This window comes from Hyperolius riggenbachi, chromosome 9 (genome assembly GCF_040937935.1).
Source record: "Hyperolius riggenbachi isolate aHypRig1 chromosome 9, aHypRig1.pri, whole genome shotgun sequence".
In the NCBI taxonomy this organism is placed as follows: Eukaryota; Metazoa; Chordata; class Amphibia; order Anura; family Hyperoliidae; genus Hyperolius; species Hyperolius riggenbachi.
In genome coordinates, this window is record NC_090654.1 from 35,641,123 (window position 1) to 35,659,511 (window position 18,389).

The 18,389-nt window shown below is 46.6% G+C and overlaps 1 protein-coding gene across 1 annotated transcript in view; it reads right to left on the reverse strand.

Annotated features, from left to right (window-relative positions):
• The window catches only part of LOC137532223 (unconventional myosin-Ie-like), a 71,452-nt gene extending 60,660 nt beyond the window's left edge, over positions 1-10,792 (reverse strand). The window contains exon 1 of the mRNA XM_068252480.1: positions 10,333-10,792. Within this exon, the coding sequence (XP_068108581.1) occupies positions 10,333-10,335 (3 nt within the window). The 5' untranslated portion in view covers positions 10,336-10,792. The remainder of the gene's footprint in view (positions 1-10,332) is intronic.
• Between the last annotated feature and the right edge of the window lie 7,597 nt (positions 10,793-18,389).

The window sequence follows — 18,389 nt, forward strand, 5'->3', positions numbered from 1 at the left end:
GGATCAGCTGATCGTCCAGATCAGCTGATCCCTCTCCTATTGGCATAAAGGGCTTGCCTGTTAGCGCACGCGCGTAGCTCTCCATCTGTGTGCACTACTAGGCTCAGACAACTCAGGCGCACGCTGCTGCGGAGAAATCGCCGGTCTGAACGCGGCCTCAGCCGCCTCACTGTCAGACCACGCGGCGGTGTCTCCAGTGGACCAGATACTGCACTGAGTTCTGCACTAAGCGAGAGTCCAGGATCTTTTCAATTTCATACTCTGGTTGATCATCCACTAACACAAGGGGAAAGGGGTGGGGGGGGGAGAGGAATCCACATGCATAGCTGGCTTCAAAAGAGACACATGGAATGATCTCACACCTCTCATACCGGCTGGGAGATCAATCGCGTAAGTGACATTATTGATTTTCTTGGTCACTGGAAGTGGTCCTATAAATCTAGGGCCCAGTTTGGGTGACAGTTGTTTCAAGGCTAAATGTCGAGTGGATACCCACACCAAATCTCCTGGAGAGAACTTCCACTCTACGGACTGCCTTTTATCTGCCTGTCTTTTCTGGGTTTGGAAAGCTTTCCCCAGGTTCCTCTTAACCATTCCCCAAATCTCCTTTAGAGCCCTCTGCCAATCCTCCAGAGCTGGAAACGGTGTAGATGTGACCGGCAGAGGAGCAAACTTAGGTGATCTTCCTGACACTACCTGGAATGGAGAAAACCCAGAAGAGGAGCTTTTCAGGTTGTTGTGCGGAAATTCCACAAACGGCAAACATTTTACCCAATCGGACTGCGCGTCTGCAACATAACACCTGAGAAACTGTTCCAGGGATTGGTTAACTCTCTCGGTCTGGCCGTTGGTCTGTGGGTGGTAGCCTGATGAGAATGGAAGATCCATGTCTAACTGATGGCAGAAGGCTTTCCAAAACTTTGAAACAAATTGGACTCCCCGATTTGACTCTACATTCTCCGGAATGCCATGCAGCCGGAAAATGTGCGGGATGAAGAGATCAGCCAATTCCTGGGCCGAGGGGAGTCATTTCAAAGGGACAAAATGAGCCATCTTACTGAATCTCTCCACTACCACCCAAATGACCATCTTGCCCTCAGACCGAGGGAGCTCGCCCACAAAATCCATGGAGACATGGGTCCATGGTTCACTCGGGACTGGCAAAGACTGTAAGGTGCCAACAGGGGCCTGACAAGAGGGTTTACTCCTTGCACACACTGCACACTCTCTTACAAATTCCTTACAATCTGTTGCTAATGTAGGCCACCATGCACATCTGGCCAACAAATCCTGAGTTCTGGTGGCCCCGGGATGACCAGCATTCTTGTGAGAATGGAACAGTTGCAAGAGTTGCAACCGGAAAGGCAGTGGCACAAACATGACCCCATCAGGCTTCCCCTCTGGAACATCCTGTTGGTAAGGACTCAGAGTGACTGTCCAATCCCTCAAAGTCTCACTGGCTGCCAGAACTACCTTCTGAGGTAGGATGGTCTCAGGGGCTGAGGGCTGTACTGTCTCAGGTTCAAAACACCTGGATAAGGCATCGGCTTTGATGTTTTTACTACCAGGGGTATATATGTAATTACAAATCTGAATCTTGCAAAGAAGAGGGACCACCTGGCCTGGCGGGGACTAAGTCTCTTAGCACCCTCTATGTACTCCAGATTCTTATGATCTGTATAAACTGTGATAGTGTGTTCTGCACCTTCTAACCAGTGTCGCCATTCCTCAAAGTCTAACTTGATGGCCAGAAGCTCCCGATTGCCTATGTCGTAGTTTTTCTCTGCGGGTGAAAATCTACGGGAAAAATAGGCACATGGGTGGAGTTTGCCCTGCAAACCCGACCTCTGAGACAATACAGCTCCTACCCCCACATCTGAAGCATCAACCTCCACAATAAAGGGGAAGGTGACATCGACATGTCTCAGTATAGGTGCTGAACAGAACAGTATTTTCAGTGTGGAAAAAGCCGCATGAGCCTCAGTTGACCAGTGATGAGTATCAACCCCTTTCTTGGTGAGATTAGTGAGGGGCGAGATGATGGTAGAGTACCCCTTTATGAACCTTCTGTAGTAGTTGGCAAAGCCCAGAAATCTCTGGAGTGCCTTCAGACCAACAGGCTGAGGCCACTCCAGGACAGCGGAAACCTTCCCTGGATCCATTGAGAGACCAGAGGTGGAGATAAAGTACCCCAAGAAGGCAACCGAGATTACTTCGAAGAGGCATTTCTCGAGTTTGGCGTAAAGCTGATTTTGTCTTAACTTTTCTAGCACAAATCTAACATGTCTGCGATGTTCAGAAAGATTGGACGAAAAGATCAGTATATCGTCCAAATAGACTAGGACAAACTTCCCCAGCACTTCCCTGAATACTTCGTTAATTAACTCCTGGAAGACAGCCGGGGCATTACACAACCCGAAGGGCATCACTGGGTACTCGTAATGCCCGTCGGGCATGTTAAAGGCTGTCTTCCATTCGTCACCATCTCTGATACGCACCAGATTGTATGCCCCTCTCAGATCTAGCTTTGAGAAAATCTTGGCGTTGGTCACCTGGGTGAAAAAATCGTCAATTAAAGGTAAGGGGGATCGTGATCTTGTTTAGGCCTCTATAATCAATGCACGGACGAAGGCCTCCATCTTTCTTCTTTACAAAAAAGAACCCTGCCCCTGCTGGTGAACGGGAGGGGCGGATGAACCCTTTAGCCAAGTTTTCTCTGATGTATTCCTGCATAGCTTTTTTCTCAGGCCCAGACAGATTATAAAGATGACCCCTGGGAGGCATACAACCAGATCTCAAATCAATGGGACAATCGAAGGTCCGGTGGGGAGGAAGTTTATCTGCTGACTTGGGACAGAAAAGTCAGCAAATTCTGTGTATTGTTTTGGCACACCTTCAACCTGAATACTGGTACTACCCATGGTTACTTTCGCTAAACAACGATGATAACAATGAGACGACCAGCTCGTTAGCTGACCTGAAACCCAGTCTGAGGGGAGTGAAGTTGTAACCAAGGCATGAATGATGGTGGAGGTTGCCATACGCAAGACCAGAAATTGCAGATCCTCCTCATGTAGAACCTCAACCCTGAATTTTAAATTTGGGGTACGGGACAAAGGATGTCTATTCTGCAGAGGAGAGTCATCTACAGCAGTGACCAAAATCAGTTGGTCCAATGGGAGTATAGGAATTCCCAATTTTTTTGCAAACTCGTAATCTATAAAGTTAGCCAACGAAAGCTTCAGTGGTAACGGCCTGACCCTTCCATGTGACAGAACAAGGAAGGAGCAAACGATTGTTGTCTAGAGGTAAAGACTGCGCGCCTAGGGTATTACCTCTGACTACACCTAGGCGGCAGCGTTTCCCGACTTCTTGGGGCAATTCTGCACTCTATGACCCTCCTCTGCACAGAGTTTTTCTGCGATTTCTCTCCATCCGTGCCAACTTGGACTGACCAATTTGCATTGGTTCTGGCGGAGGTGAGACGGGTGGAGGAGAGGCGTAAGAGACATATCTGACCACATTCTTACCACGGGTTTGCTTCTGATACCGTAAACGGCGATCAACCCATACTGCTAAAGAGATTGACTCATCAATAGGTTTTGGTTCAGGGTTTCCCAACATCAACTCTGAGACTGCGTCCGACAACCCTGATAAAAAACAAACTAACAGTGCTAAAGCCCCCCACCTAGCTGACACAGACCACTTTCTGAATTCAGCTGCATAGACTTCTACTGGATCCTTGCCTTGGCGCAGGGTTTTTAGCTTCCGCTCAGCAGTAGAGGCAATGTCCGGATCGTCATAAATTATGGCCATGGACTTAAAAAATTCCTCTACTGACGTCAGCGCCTCGTGCCCTGTCTGTAGGCTATATGCCCAAGTTTGAGCATCTCCTGACAACAGGGTCTTAATAATCGTAATTCTCTGTGCCTCTGTTCCTGACAAATTAGGTCTCAGTTCAAAATACGACATTATACGATTCTTAAAATTCTGAAAGTCAGATCTATGACCAGAAAACTATTCGGGTACAGACATACGTAGGTCTGTAACTGGAGGAGATCGCACTGAATTTACAGCCATCTGAAGGACCTGTAAGGACCCAGATAAAGCAGAGATCTGGGCCTGCTGACCATCTAGCACTCTGATGAAATTTTCCACTGAGGTGGTGAGTGTGTCAAGACCGCTGTTAAGTGCGTCCATTTTGTTTTTCAAGGTCTGCCGTTCTGTAATGATCGGTGTCAACACACAGAGAGAATCTGATTATTGGTGATTTGCAGTATCACCAAGAATACAGATATATACCTTATTATTGATGATCTGCAGAATCACCAATAATACAAGTATAACTAACCTCTGGACACCTGACAATGTGTAAGAGTTTGGTGTGACAGTATATGAGCCAGTGATTCCCTGACTGCTGGGAATCAGACTCTACTGCAGTCAAAGGACACCTAAGAGATGGAGTCCCTGACTGGAGTGCAGAGAGGTCCCTTTAAGAGACAGGGAGTCTCTGTAGACAGTAAGAGAGGTCGGCCAGGCCGGGTCGGCAACACACGAGCAGATCAGGTACAGAGAGACAGAAGACTGATACAGTAACCAGGGACAGGCAGTGTTGGCAACAGTAATCAGATGTGCGTAAGTACCGAATCAGTGAGCAGAAGGAAGGACAGGAAAGCAATAGGTCATAACAGATATCAAGCATAGGCCTAGTCTAGAGTGTGAGGTCCGTGTACTCAACACCCAGGAACTGGTCTAAAGTATAAGACAATAATAACACAGTATCCCTAGTCCTGGGTGTGAGGTCTGTGGTCTCAACACCCTGGAACTAGTCTGGAGTATAACACAATAATAACACAGTATCCCTAGTCTTGGGTGTGAGGTCCGTGGTCTCAACACCCTGGAACTAGTCTGGAGTATAACACAATAATAACACAGTAATCTGGCTAAGTGTGGATTCCCAGGTCCACCTGGTTCAACCACACTGAAGGATCTGACTTGGTCTGAGTGCTAACACGCAAGCATTTGCAACGGCAGACAACCGGCAACTGACAGGAAGAAGTATATATAGCAGAGCGCTCCTCAGCGCCGCCCAGTCCTATTCAGCCAATCACCTGCTGTGCTGGGATCAGCTGATCGTCCAGATCAGCTGATCCCTCTCCTATTGGCATAAAGGGCCTGCCTGTTAGCGCGCGCATAGCTCTCCATCTGTGTGCACTACTAGGCTCAGACAACTCAGGCGCACGCTGCTGCTGCTGCGGAGAAACCGCCGGTCTGAACGTGGCCTCAGCCGCCTCGCTGTCAGACCGCGCGGCGGTGTCTCCACCATCCATTACAGATTGAACTTCATTCCAATTAGTAGCCGATAACCCTCTTTCAATGATAAATCTTTACCTTTTCTCCAATAGATCATTGGGGTAGTGGAGGAGGTGGTGGAGGGGGGGGGGGGGGGGGGGGGGGGGTCTGTGTGGCTGATATTGTGGGGAAACCCCTCCCACAGTGTGTTGTCATGACCATGGTCCTGACAGCTTGCTGTCTGTGAACCTTTTTGCATTGAGGGAAATAAGCTTTTTTCCAGCTGCCAAGCAAGCAATATCTCCCTCTGTGCATAGAAACGTACATTCTGTACAGATCACCTGGCAGAGCCAAAGAGGTCACAATCAGTGATACATTTCAGAAGGGAAAGGAAAGATTTTACAATGGGCAAACACTGACTAAATAATCTACAAATGAGTATTGTAAAAAAAAAATAAGCAATTTTATTCATTGTTATTTTCAGGGCTGTGGAGTCGGTCCAAAAAAAAAAGTAAAAAAAAACAAACAAAAAAAAAACTGCTTGAAACTGGTGCTTTACCTTCAGCCGATTTTATCTGTACTTATGGGAACCACTTCAGGTGAATTGATTACAGAGAAAGGAAGACTGATATTGCAGACTCTCCACCCACTTCCTCCCCACTTACATTCAGGCATGTAACCAGGCTCATTTCCATATAAAGAGTACCAGTCTCACCTCACATAAGGAAGTAGAATTAGAATAAGTAAAAAAACAAGACACCCTCCCCCGATCCTGGAAGTAGAAAGAAGAAAGGTCTGCATAGTGATGGAACCTGGAATGTCACCCACCTGGTCAGCCAGTCTTACCCCATGTTGTCTGTTTCCGGGAATAGAAGCTCGTCTGTGTCCACTTACCAGGCCTGCTGCCAGGCCCAGCACTGCTAGAGTTCCCCTTTACCACTACAGGGACGTCACGGGCAGAAACGGGCTTCCGACTAATTTCAAGTTGCAAGCTACTCGGAATTGAAATGCTAAATATTGGCCACACATTCAACAAGACCAATCTATTAGTAATCGAAGCACAATCTACAATCTAAGGAATTATCAGTTATGCATAATAGCAGTAATGAGTGCAAATGCCAGTATTATTTTCATATTTTCGTGAAAATGTTAAATTCGATTTGAGCGAAAATTCCCTTTGTTTCGTTATTTTTCGCATTGTTTGCGCTTTTTGTAGTAAAAAATATAGTTTTTTCATGGTTTGGCTGTAACAATTGTCACAGTAAAATTATCTTTTTTTGCATTGTTTGAAATATCAGGATTTTTCGCAGTAGAATTCGATAAATTAAGTTTTCGCTGTAAAAAGAACGATTTGTATGCATTTTTACAAAATTGCAGAATACATACAAGCTTATTTTGGTGAAAATTTCTCGAAATAGAAAATGGCATTTTCGTTGTGAAAATGACTGGCGAAAATTCGCAAGCAGTAAAAGCACCCCTATTTCTAGCAATGTATGGACAGATCGGCCAAGACACCTCTCTCTCTGATCGAATCTGATCAGATAGAGATGTTGCCTGCCCATACACCACGCTGATTCCCGATAGATATCAGCATGAAATGTATCAATAATTGGCCTAGTGACACCCCCTATGCCACCCTGCTTGGCTGATCCCCCCCATGTTAAAATGCCCCCCCCCCCCCCATGTTCTTACAATGTAAAATCTTACCTGTCCCCCTGCTGTGATTCCCGGCCTCCACTGCTGTCTCCTCTGCCGTCGCACCAAGCGCCACCACGTGTGTGCATGTGTGACGTCACAATGTGACTGTGGGTATGGCCGGGAGTCACGGCAACAGGAAGGTGATATTTTACGCTGCACTGGCACCAGCGGGGACATTTTACAATTGGGGGGGGGGGGGGAGGCAGGCCAGAGGACCATTAATCGCCACGTTATCGAATGCCGTTACTGCCAGGCACCCTACGGAGCAGTTCCAACAGATCTTTCCAGCATGTCCGATTGACGTATTCTACCGATTTAAGCCTAAAATCGATCAAATCAATCAGATGGACATACCAATTTTTATCCGATTGCATACAATTATTATTAGATGTATGGCCACCTTTATAGCACTCAATAGTTGCATGCTAAAAGATTATAGACAACATTATAGACGATTGCACAGATAGTATAACTATCGCATGACCCTCCACACTTCCTTCTCATGGGTGCCCAGTCCAGAAAAGTTTCCAATGAGAAATAGTTGCTCAAAAATTGATGACAATTTTCCCCAAATATTCACAACATTTCATTGAAATCCAAATGGCACCTCCGTATAAAAGGATTATTGCTCGGTTGCAACAGCATGCCATCAACATGCGACCAGCAGGGGTGGGGGATCCCATCTGTCAGAGCTTGAAGTGAGCCTGAACTCTTGCGCAGGACAGAAGGAAAACGGAGAGAAATGCACCCTGGATGAATTTAGAGTGTTTAGCCAGTCTAATCACCCCCTTATCTGTGCCTTACCACCACTGTAATTTGACCCCTCAGCTGTGTCAGCTCAGGTATCTCTCTGACGTGCCAGAGCAGTTAATTTGTAAACACAGGATGTTACCAATATGTCTGCTCCATGAAAGCAGGAAGTAGACATGCTGCAGATTTATTGCAGGATTTGTATCAGCTGTAACAAAGAAATGTCTTTCTTTAAAGGTTATTATGTTGTTGCGTATCTTTTAGAGCAGAGAGGAAGTTCAGGGGTTCAGGTCCGCTTTAACAAAACATTCCTTGGTATGGAACTGTTTTTGTACACTTGATCACTAGATCTATAAAATGGATGGATTCAGGGCCGGTTCACATTGGGCATTTTACCGTGATCGCGTCCGTGATTTGGCAGCCCAAAGCTCAATGGAACGAGAATCACAGAGCAATTGCCCCCAAAACGCTGCATGCAGTCTGTTTGCGATGAATCAAAATCGCAACCGCTGCAGTGTGAATGTATCCATAGGGATACAGTGTAGCAGCGCTTTGCTGATCGCCGGTGATCAGCAAAGCGCTGAAAAAATTGGCTCCAGTGCCCTAAGTGTCAGCGGAATGATATGAAAACAGTAGTTCACTTCTGTGTGCTCAACTGATATCTTTCATCCCAACTAAAGGTGGCTATACATCAGCCGACCTGACGGCCAATCGACCATCCGATTCGATGATTATGAAAATCGCTGCCAACAAGAGCACGCCCAATTGATACCTCGACCCAATTTCGGGCCAAAATTGGTCACGTATTGATCGGATATGCCACAAGATGTAGGGCCGACATGCTCGATCAGTTCCACGGCAGTAACGGTGTGTGATATCGGGACGAACGCAACGGAAACCCCGGGGATGTCCCCTCCCAGTATAAAATGTGCCCCCTGTGCAGTATATTTTACCTGTCTGTGTCCGCCGCTGGCTCTGTCCTCCGTCCACTTACACGCGCCCCACATGGTTGCCGGCCTAATGTGGGAGCATATGTGACATCACACACGTGCCCACATATACGCCGGCAACCATGTAGGGTGCATGTACTGTATGTGGACGGAGCACGGAGCCAGCAGCAGACACCAACTGTTAAAGTGCACTTGGGGGCAGTGCCGGGCCGAGGCGAGAGAGGCTCCAGCCTCAGAGCGCAGTGTAGAAGGGGGCGCAAAACTCGCCCAGCTGTCATTCCTCTATTGTGTTTGAAGCAGAGAGAAATAAGAAAAGGGATACATGGCAGTGACTGCAAGCCAGATAACTAGAGATTAAGGTGTACTAGCAACCAGTGTGTGACGGCTGGGGTGGGAGGGATGGAGGGGCGCACTTTGGGGTCTCAGCCTTGGTGGCTGGAGGACCTTGTCCCAGCTCTGCTTGGGGGGCAGCAAGGCAGTGTCACAAGACCGATTCCCAAGAGGTTGCATGCTGAAATCAATTGAGATCCCGCCTGCGGTGTATGGGCCGGCAACAGACCTCTCTACGGTCAGATTCAATCAGAGAGAGATCTGTCTCTTGGTCGATCTGCCTGTCTGATCATCTGGTGTATGGGCATGTATGTTGGTCAATTTGACAGATTTTCCACTTTTCATCGATCGGACATACTGAAACACACTTGATTCTCTCTCGATTGGATAACATGATCAAATAGAATGGTCGACCATACAGCTAAAATCACTAGATGTATGGCCACCTGAATTGTTTTTTTTTTTTGTAATCAAAATTTTTTATTAATACAGTATGATATTACAACAAAATATATCACAGATACACAAAACTGTAAGTCCAACAGTATATCCACTCCCCCATATCAATACCAAGTAAATAGAGATTGAGCAGGACGGTCAAAGGCCCCTTTCCCCCGCCCTGACCCGGCCATCCCCCCGCTCCTAGAGAACACATTAACCTAGCGGAGTGGTCCACTGCCGACCAATATGGAAGAGAAAACGAGAGAGACCTGAATTGTTGAGATCCCGCAAAAGATTATTTACAGGTAGCATAGATTTTTTTTTTCAGTCGTGCATGGATAGAATGATCAGATTGAAACGTGTGTGGTGAGCAGGCCTAACATGAAAGCCCCTCAGGTGAAACATTATGCAGGGTGTGGAGATTGATCAGGGCGTGCTGTGCAGGGTGTACACAGCGATTGCAGCGTGCCGTTATATAATGGGGGCACTGCAATATTTTACTGCTCTTCTCTTTCTTACAAGTTATAGTTTACACTTTCCTGAATGTATTACTCCCCTTTCACCTCCAAACATGAGCAGAAGCAAAACTGTTTCCCAGCATGCAGCAAAGTCTGGGTGGGGTAGATTTCACACAGATAGCTTATTTATAAAGCAACAACAGCAAATGACATAGACATGCAATACGAGTACAGATTGAGACATAGGAAGGGAAGGAGTATTTTCTAAATTGGGCAATAGAGCCCCCAGGAACCTTTCTGACCCCATTGGACAGTCTCTGTGAATTGGGGGTTATCTGCAGCTATAACAGTGAATTGGGTGATACTAGATTTTGTGGGAGAGAAGTCAGTGCTGGGGGCATTTCATGTCTTACCATTGTGCTGATGTCTCAGGAAATCTTGTCCTCAGCAGTCTCTTCCTGGGTGTCACACTCACATTCCTCTGTCTCTTTAGTGCTCTCAGACTTTCTGCTATGACTTCCCCCAGGAGGTCCCTGTGACTCCTGGTGGTCTCAGTGCAGTCTCTTTGTGAGTTGCTGGTGGTCTCCTGAACAGTTACCCCCTCCTGCAGGTCCCTGCTGCTGCTCTTCCTGCTTCTGGGAGCTGTTCTTAGTGCACTGCACTCGTCTTCCACACGTCTTGCTCCTGCAGCTCCTGGTGGTCTCTTGGCCTCTGGAGGTTATCTGAAGGTGTCTCTGGTATCCCTGTAGTCTCTTTCTACATCTGAGTCTCTCCCCCTCTTGGTGGTCTCACTTTTCCCCGAGTGTCCTGAGTTGGGGGTCTCTCTTTCCCTCTCTGGTGTCTCCTTCACCTGGGCGGCTCCTGCTCCAGGTGAGCTGTGCACCAGGTGGGAGGAGGAGGAGGTGCGACGGCACCACCTGCTGGACATTATGGGGAACTGCACCTTGGAAGGTACACGTTATGTATTCCCTTTTCTGCCTCTGCTTCTTTTTATTGCCTGTTGTGTCTGGTGTGTGTGTCGCTGACTTTGCTGCACTTTGCCTGTTCTTGGAAGTCACCTGATCTTGATGCCTCATTTTATGTATTTTTTTTTCTCCCAGGACAAATAATAATACTGTATAAAGGCAACAAATTGAAGCATTTAGGTCAGTTGGCCATACACTGGTCGATTTTATCAGTCAATAGCCCACCTATTCTACCACATTGATCGATTCTGCTAGAAATCAATGCCCCAATTGATGATTGATCGATTGATTTTCATCTTAAATCAGTCAATCACACCTGACAAAAGATATTGATTGGCGGTCCATAGCGTCGCACTACATCGAATAGCGGAAGGCTGCTGTGGTTTGTTTGATTTATAATATATTTCATGCTGACTCCTCTCTATGCCCAAACAATGAAAAATCTATGCCTAGTGTGTGGAAGGATTTAATCCCGATTTGAGAGGGATCTATTACTCAATTTTTCTGCTCGATCGGCCATTTGATTAGATCATTTTATCGGGTGCGGGGACAATTATGTTCCAATCTGGCCGATCAATGGAAATTGCCCGATATGTGGTCAAATTGGCCAATTTACATGATCGGGCAGGCTGGAAAATATCAGCAGATTGTGAAGGAATTGGCTGCTGTTCACATGATTTCGATTAACACATAATCAATGCATGCAGAGCATGGAGGCATAACACCGGTCAGATCGATTATTAAAGGTGAATTGCATAGGATCTCGCTTGTGGTGTGTGGGCCACTAGTGTGATCGACTTTCGATCAACCACACTGTAGCTGATTGCCCGATAAAGTCGATTGCTTATTCAATCGGCAGAAAATCAAATTATGTTTGGCTACTTTAGTGTTTGGCCACCGTCTGTGTGAGAATAGGTTCCTGGTTTTTATGCATAACACAAAGAGGACAGGAAATAAACCTTTGTGATGTTTGGAACAGAAAACAATGTCATCTATACACCTTCCACACACAGTCCACAGTCCAGTCCCTCCAGTCCCAGCTGATCCCTCAGATTTTGATCTGAGATTTTCCCCTTCTGTGTCCATACGCTTGTCGATTTTCCCAGCAGATTTGATCAGGGTAATCAAATCTGCAAGGAATCGATTTCGAAATGACTCCTTTTCTATTGATTTCAGATTTTTTAAAACCTCCATGTAGTATGAGGGCTAACTGATTCTAAATACTATTAACAGATTGTGTAGGTAAGCTCTCATACAATTAGAGATAGCTTGAACCTCAGATTTTGGGTTCGCAAACCTCGAACGCGAACTTCCGCAAAAGTCTGCGAACCGGCGAACTGCAGTAGACTTTAATGGGAAGGCGAACTTTAAAAACTACAAACAATGTTTCTGGCCACAAAAGTGATGGAAAAGATTTTTCAAGGGGTCTAACACCTGGAGGGGGGCATGGCGGAGTGGGATACACGCCAAAAGTCCTGGGAAAATTATGGATTTGACGCAGAGCAGGGGTACATCAAAAAAGGGCATCGGGGAAAAAAGGGCGCGTGGTGTAAACGATAAACAGTATTATCGTTTATTGAAATATTGTGTAGAATTTCGTTTAGAAATAGTGTTTTAAGAATTTATAAATCACTAAATAATGTGTATGAGATCGGCAATTCTTAAAACGTTAATCTTCCCTATTTGTAAACTGAAACTTATTTTAACGTTTGTTAAAAACCCTCCCTGTACCTCTCCCTAACCCCTAGACCCCCTGTTGGTGCCTAAACCTAAGACCCCCCTGTTGGTGCCTAAACCTAAGACCCCCCTGTTGGTGCCTAAACCTAAGACCCCCCTGTTGGTGCCTAAACCTAAGACCCCCCAGTTGGTGCCTAAACCTAAGACCCCCCCTGTTGGTGCCTAAACCTAAGACCCCCCCAGCTGGTGCCTAAACCTAAGACCCCCCTGTTGGTGCCTAAACCTAAGACCCCCCTGTTGGTGCCTAAACCTAAGACCCCCCCAGTTGGTGCCTAAACCTAAGACCCCCCTGTTGGTGCCTAAACCTAAGACCCCCCTGTTGGTGCCTAAACCTAAGACCCCCTATGGATAATAATGTTTTACAGACATTAATAAATAAAAAATGTAAATAAAAAAATGTAATTAATTTTTTTGGGTGGATAATAATGTTTTAGAAATGTTTTATAAATAGTGATTTAGTATCTTTATAAACGTTATTCGTCACGGACTGATTTTGTAAAGTTAAATCATCACAAACATAGTCATAAATCCTTAAAATTCTCCGGGCGCGCGTTTGTTAAAACGTTAATAATCTCGGGCGCCTTTTTCTCCCTGTTCGGCGCCCGATAAACGATATTTATAATGGGAGTGAATGGGGCGCCCTTTTTGTCCACTTGTCTCATGCGCCCAAATCTACTGCTTCTCAGAGCAGGGTTATCATCCCTAAAGGGCAGAAATCACATTACACTCCTAAATTGGAGGCATAAAGTGCTTGAAAACCTCTTGCGTGTGTATACATGGATCAGGGAGTGTAATTAGTGTACTGCTTCACACTGACACACCAAACTCACTGTGTAATGCACCGCAAACAGCTGTTTGTGTAGAGATGGTGTAACCCGATTTATCCGTTAGCACTGGGCTCCGGCTGAGGAGAATCCACCAGACACTGATACAGATGAAATTATCAAAGATTTGTTTGCGATCTAACGGTGGTCACTGGTAGCTTCAATCGACCCGTAACACTTCAACAACACAATACAACTCCCTTGCACATCACAGGTCAAAATTAGAGATGTCGCGAATGGTTCGCCTGCGAACGGTTCCAGGCGAACTTTGGGGGTTCGCATTCGCCTGCACCAGGCGAACTTTCGCGGAAGTTCGATTCGCCCCATAATGCTCTATTGAGCAAAACTTTGACCCTCTACAGCACAGTCAGCAGGCACAAACACACTGCTTGAGGCCCCCTCCCCTCCTCTCCTCCTCCTCCAAGCAAGGTCCTTATACCATTTGACTCACTTGTCTGCCTACACTAATTATTTAAGGGACAGCTGCTTCCCTCCTCCCCTTCCACCGGAGGGAGGAGGGTCTCATCTGCCAGGGAATTCCAGTATTTAAAAAGCCAGCTAACATACCGTGGCTGGGGATTAAACCCAGGTATCAGTGTATGGTAGGTAATTAACATATCCATTATACCACCAACACTTCTAGCTGAAGCTAGCTGCAGCTAGCCTAGCATGTACAATTTATGCTCAGTCCAAAAGAAAAATAACATTTATATCATGCTTTTCTCCTGGCAGACTCAAAGCACCAGAGCTGGGCATTGAACCCAGGTATCAGTGTATGGTAGGTAACTAACATATCCATTATACCACCAACACTTCTAGCTGAAGCTAGCCTAGCATGTACAATTTATGCTCAGTCCAAAAGAAAAATAACATTTATATCATGCTTTTCTCCTGGCAGACTCAAAGCACCAGAGCTGGGCATTGAACCCAGGTATCAGTGTATGGTAGGTAACTAACATATCCATTATACCACCAACACTTCTAGCTGAAGCTAGCCTAGCATGTACAATTTATGCTCAGTCCAAAAGAAAAATAACATTTATATCGCGCTTTTCTCCTGGCGGACTCAAAGCGCCAGAGCTGCAGCCACTAGGGCACACTCTATAGGCAGTAGCAGTGTTAGGAAGACTTGCCTAAGGTCTCCTACTGAATAGGTGCTGGCTTACTGAACAGACAGAGCCAAGATTCAAACCCTAGTCTCCTGTGTCAGAGGCAGAGCCCTTAACCATTACACCATCCAGCCACTGCTTAAGGATATGTAGCATGGCCTTGCCTTTCGTGTTCAACAGTTGTCCAAAGAGAACCCCAGATAGCCAGGTAGATTCATCTCTCTCTCTCTCTCTCTCTAGTAGGGATGGTCACCGCTTTCCGCGGAATTGTATTTTTGCACATAAATGGATTGAGCATAAATGGTACATGCTAGGCTGGCTTCAGCATGTAGTGTTGGTGGTGGCAAGGCCATGCCTGGCTACATGTCCTTAAGCTGTGGCTGGATGGTGTAATGGTTAAGGGCTCTGCCTCTGACACAGGAGACCAGGGTTCGAATCGCGGCTCTGTCTGCTCAGTAAGCCAGCGCCTATTCAGTAGGAGACCTTAGGCAAGTCTTCCTAACACTGCTACTGCCTACAGAGCGTGCCCTAGTGGCTGCAGCTCTGGTGCTTTGAGTCCGCCAGGAGAAAAGTGTGATATAAATGTTATTTTTCTTTTGGACTGAGCATAAATTGTACATGCTAGGCTAGCTGCAGCTAGAAGTGTTGGTGGTATAATGGATATGTTAGTTACCTACCATACACTGATACCTGGGTTCAATGCCCAGCTCTGGTGCTTTGAGTCTGCCAGGAGAAAAGCATGATATAAATGTTATTTTTCTTTTGGACTGAGCATAAATTGTACATGCTAGGCTAGCTTCAGCTAGAAGTTTTGGTGGTATAATGGATATGTTAGTTACCTACCAAACACTGATACCTGGGTTCAATCCCCAGCCACGGTATGTTAGCTGGCTTTTGAAATACTGGAATTCCCTGGCAGATGAGACCCTCCGGGAGGGAATAGGTAGGAGGGTGGGCCAGGTATTAGAACACTTGAAACATGTTTTCTAACATTATTCCAGCCAGTAGAAAATGTTGAAAATTTTGAAGTTCGCATCCCCATTGAAGTCTATTGCGGTTCGCGAACTTTTTCGCTAACCGAACTTTCCGCGGAGGTTCGCAAACAGGGTTCGCGAACCGAAAATCGGAGGTTCGCGACATCTCTAGTCAAAATACACAATCCTCTAGTCTTCACAGCCGGTGCACAGGTAAAAGCTGCGGAATAAAAAGGTTAAGTTACATACAAATTATATATGAAAGTTGAGCTACAAAGGTCTTTTTGTACAATAATCAACCACTCTACAGCATGTTTACATCTCAGTACCATTGATGGGGCGTGGGCTGGGGAAGGGGATGGTCTACTGAGCAATTCAATTCCTAAACAGTTCTCAGTCCCTTGTAACCAAGTCCAAGCTATATTGCTCAGCAAAACCTTGGGGAACGCGTGACAGTTTTCAAGTTGGTACTGAATAGTTTCCACAGTTCGTTGGTTGATCCCAAAAGGATGTTCACCTTACTCAGACGATCTCTTTAACTCTTTACCCTTGGTAATATCTCACCAAACCCACTTTACACTTAACACCACCCATCTGGATAGGGCCTCCCCCAAAATAACAAACAAAATAAAATATAAATCAAATAATCACAAAGGGTTAGGACAATACTGTAAAAGTAAACAAAATAAAATATAAAAGTGACCAATGCACCCAGCTATACCACCAGGATCACCCTCCCACAATATAACTCTTTTTGTGCACTTGAGCTCGGATTTAAAGATGTTGCAAAACGTGTGCTCCAAGTAAGTTAACTCTGTATCTCGGTCAGATGTCGGTTCACTCTTTACTGTAGCACGCTTTAATATCACAAGAAGCAATGTAACTTCTCCTCCTCCACTTATCCTCTTCAATACTGACAAGTTCTCTTTACTGTCATGGCCTTAGTTATCGCCTTCTTCTTTAGGACCGTGGACTCAGGCAATATGCATAAATCACACTTTGGTTCACTTCTTGTAACAAACTCTTAGTAACACTTCAAAATACAGCACAGAAGAGCACATGAACTTCGACTCCTGACTTGAAACGGACTTGACAGGAACAATGTCTCTACACCAGGACTTAATGCAAGCGGGGGCTGTGTCAGCTCTGCGGGGTACTTATGGAGGCTGTTAATGTCTTTTAAGGCTCGTACACACTTCAGATTTTCGCAAACGACCCCGTCGTTTGGACGTTTGAACGTCTGGTCGTTTGGACGTCAAATCGGGCGTGTGGATGGTCTGTCGTTCAGCTGATAAGACTGGATTTGAACGATCCGCCAAGCGGATCTGACTGCCGGGGTCTCTGTCTTTCCGGGCTAGCTCGGACTTGGTCTGCGTCTGCCACCTCTGGCCTCCGGTCAATGTCTTACTTGCTCCACTGTAGTCTCTGCATGGCCGCCGGGTCCCCTCCTATCCTCTCGGGTGATTGCTGCGGCCTTTCTCTGAATGCCTCCTCTCCCGCTCCCAACTACTGCCTACTGTCTCCTCTTAAGTTCCGCTCTCCTTCCTCTCTGGCTGGTTCTAACCAGTTCCCTCCGGCCTAGTCTCTCTTGCCCTGCTCCTCCGCTGTAGTGTCTGACAGGCCGCGCGAGGCTTCTGGAAAGTTCCACTGCTCTGTGTACTCTGGGTCGCCTGGCAACAGTCTATGCGACCAGTTCAGCGCCTCCACTCCTCTCCCATGCGCTGTTTTGGTTCCACTTGGCTAACTGCTAAGGCAAAATTTAGATTTAGAAGCAAAAGCCACCATACACATAGAAACACATCAGCAAAACTTTGGGGCCCTCTTTTAGAGGGTTACAATGGCCGTGCTGGTGCGCACGTTGGCGAGAGTGCAGGCGATGGCGGTTTTCCAACCCATATGGTCGGGCTGAGGTAGCTCAATGACAGAACAACAGTGACTGTCCAGCTGATCGAATTTAGTCTGTCCACAATGAAGCAACGACCTATTATCTTGGGTGTGCCCCCCAACACACTCATATAGGTCATTGCTTCATTGTGATACGCAAGCCCCTTCACCGCGGCAAGGTAACGATCACGAAGGGGAATGGACACATGTACATGCCTTTTGTTTTGTTGTTGCAGCCGCAGTGCAGCCAGAAAAATTAGGCATGTACATGCACCAGAAAAATTATGATGTTTGGTAGCAGTCGCTGCTAGCAGCAGCGGACATAAAAATTCAGGAATCCAACTGGAGTCCTGGACCCTTTTGGTGTTGGCAGAGAATGCAGTCAACAGTCAAGCAGCCTGCAGGCAGAGATGCTGTGTTGGGAGTGACTTAGTCTTCGGGCAGGCAGTAGCCCTCTTGGATCCATGCCTCATTCATTTTAATAAAGGTGATGTACTGAACACTTTTTTTTTTTACTTAGGCAACTTCTCTTCTTACTGACAATGCCTCCCGCTGCAATGAAGGTCCTTTCTGACAGGACGCTTGAGGCAGGGCGAACCAGAAGTTCGATGTCAAATTGTGACAGCTCTGGCCACAAGTCAAGCCTGCTCGCCCAGTAGTCCAGGGGTTCATCGCTGCTCAGAGTGTCTATACAGGGGTGCAGCTAAGGTTTTTGTGGCCCCAAGCGGACTGTAGCAAGAGGCCCTATCCTGCGGCGCGCGAAGCGCGCCGCGGCGAAAAATGGGTGTGGCTATCCCGCATAAGTGGGCGTGGCCATGACATGTGGGTGGAGCAGGAGGGCGGATTGGGGCGGGGCTGTTTGCGGGGAAAAAATGGATGTTGGGGTGATTGAGGCGCGCGTAGCGCGCCGAAAGATTGGCGCGGCCATGACATTGTATGGGCGAAGCTTAACCGTAGCACAGCAAATATAGCCAACT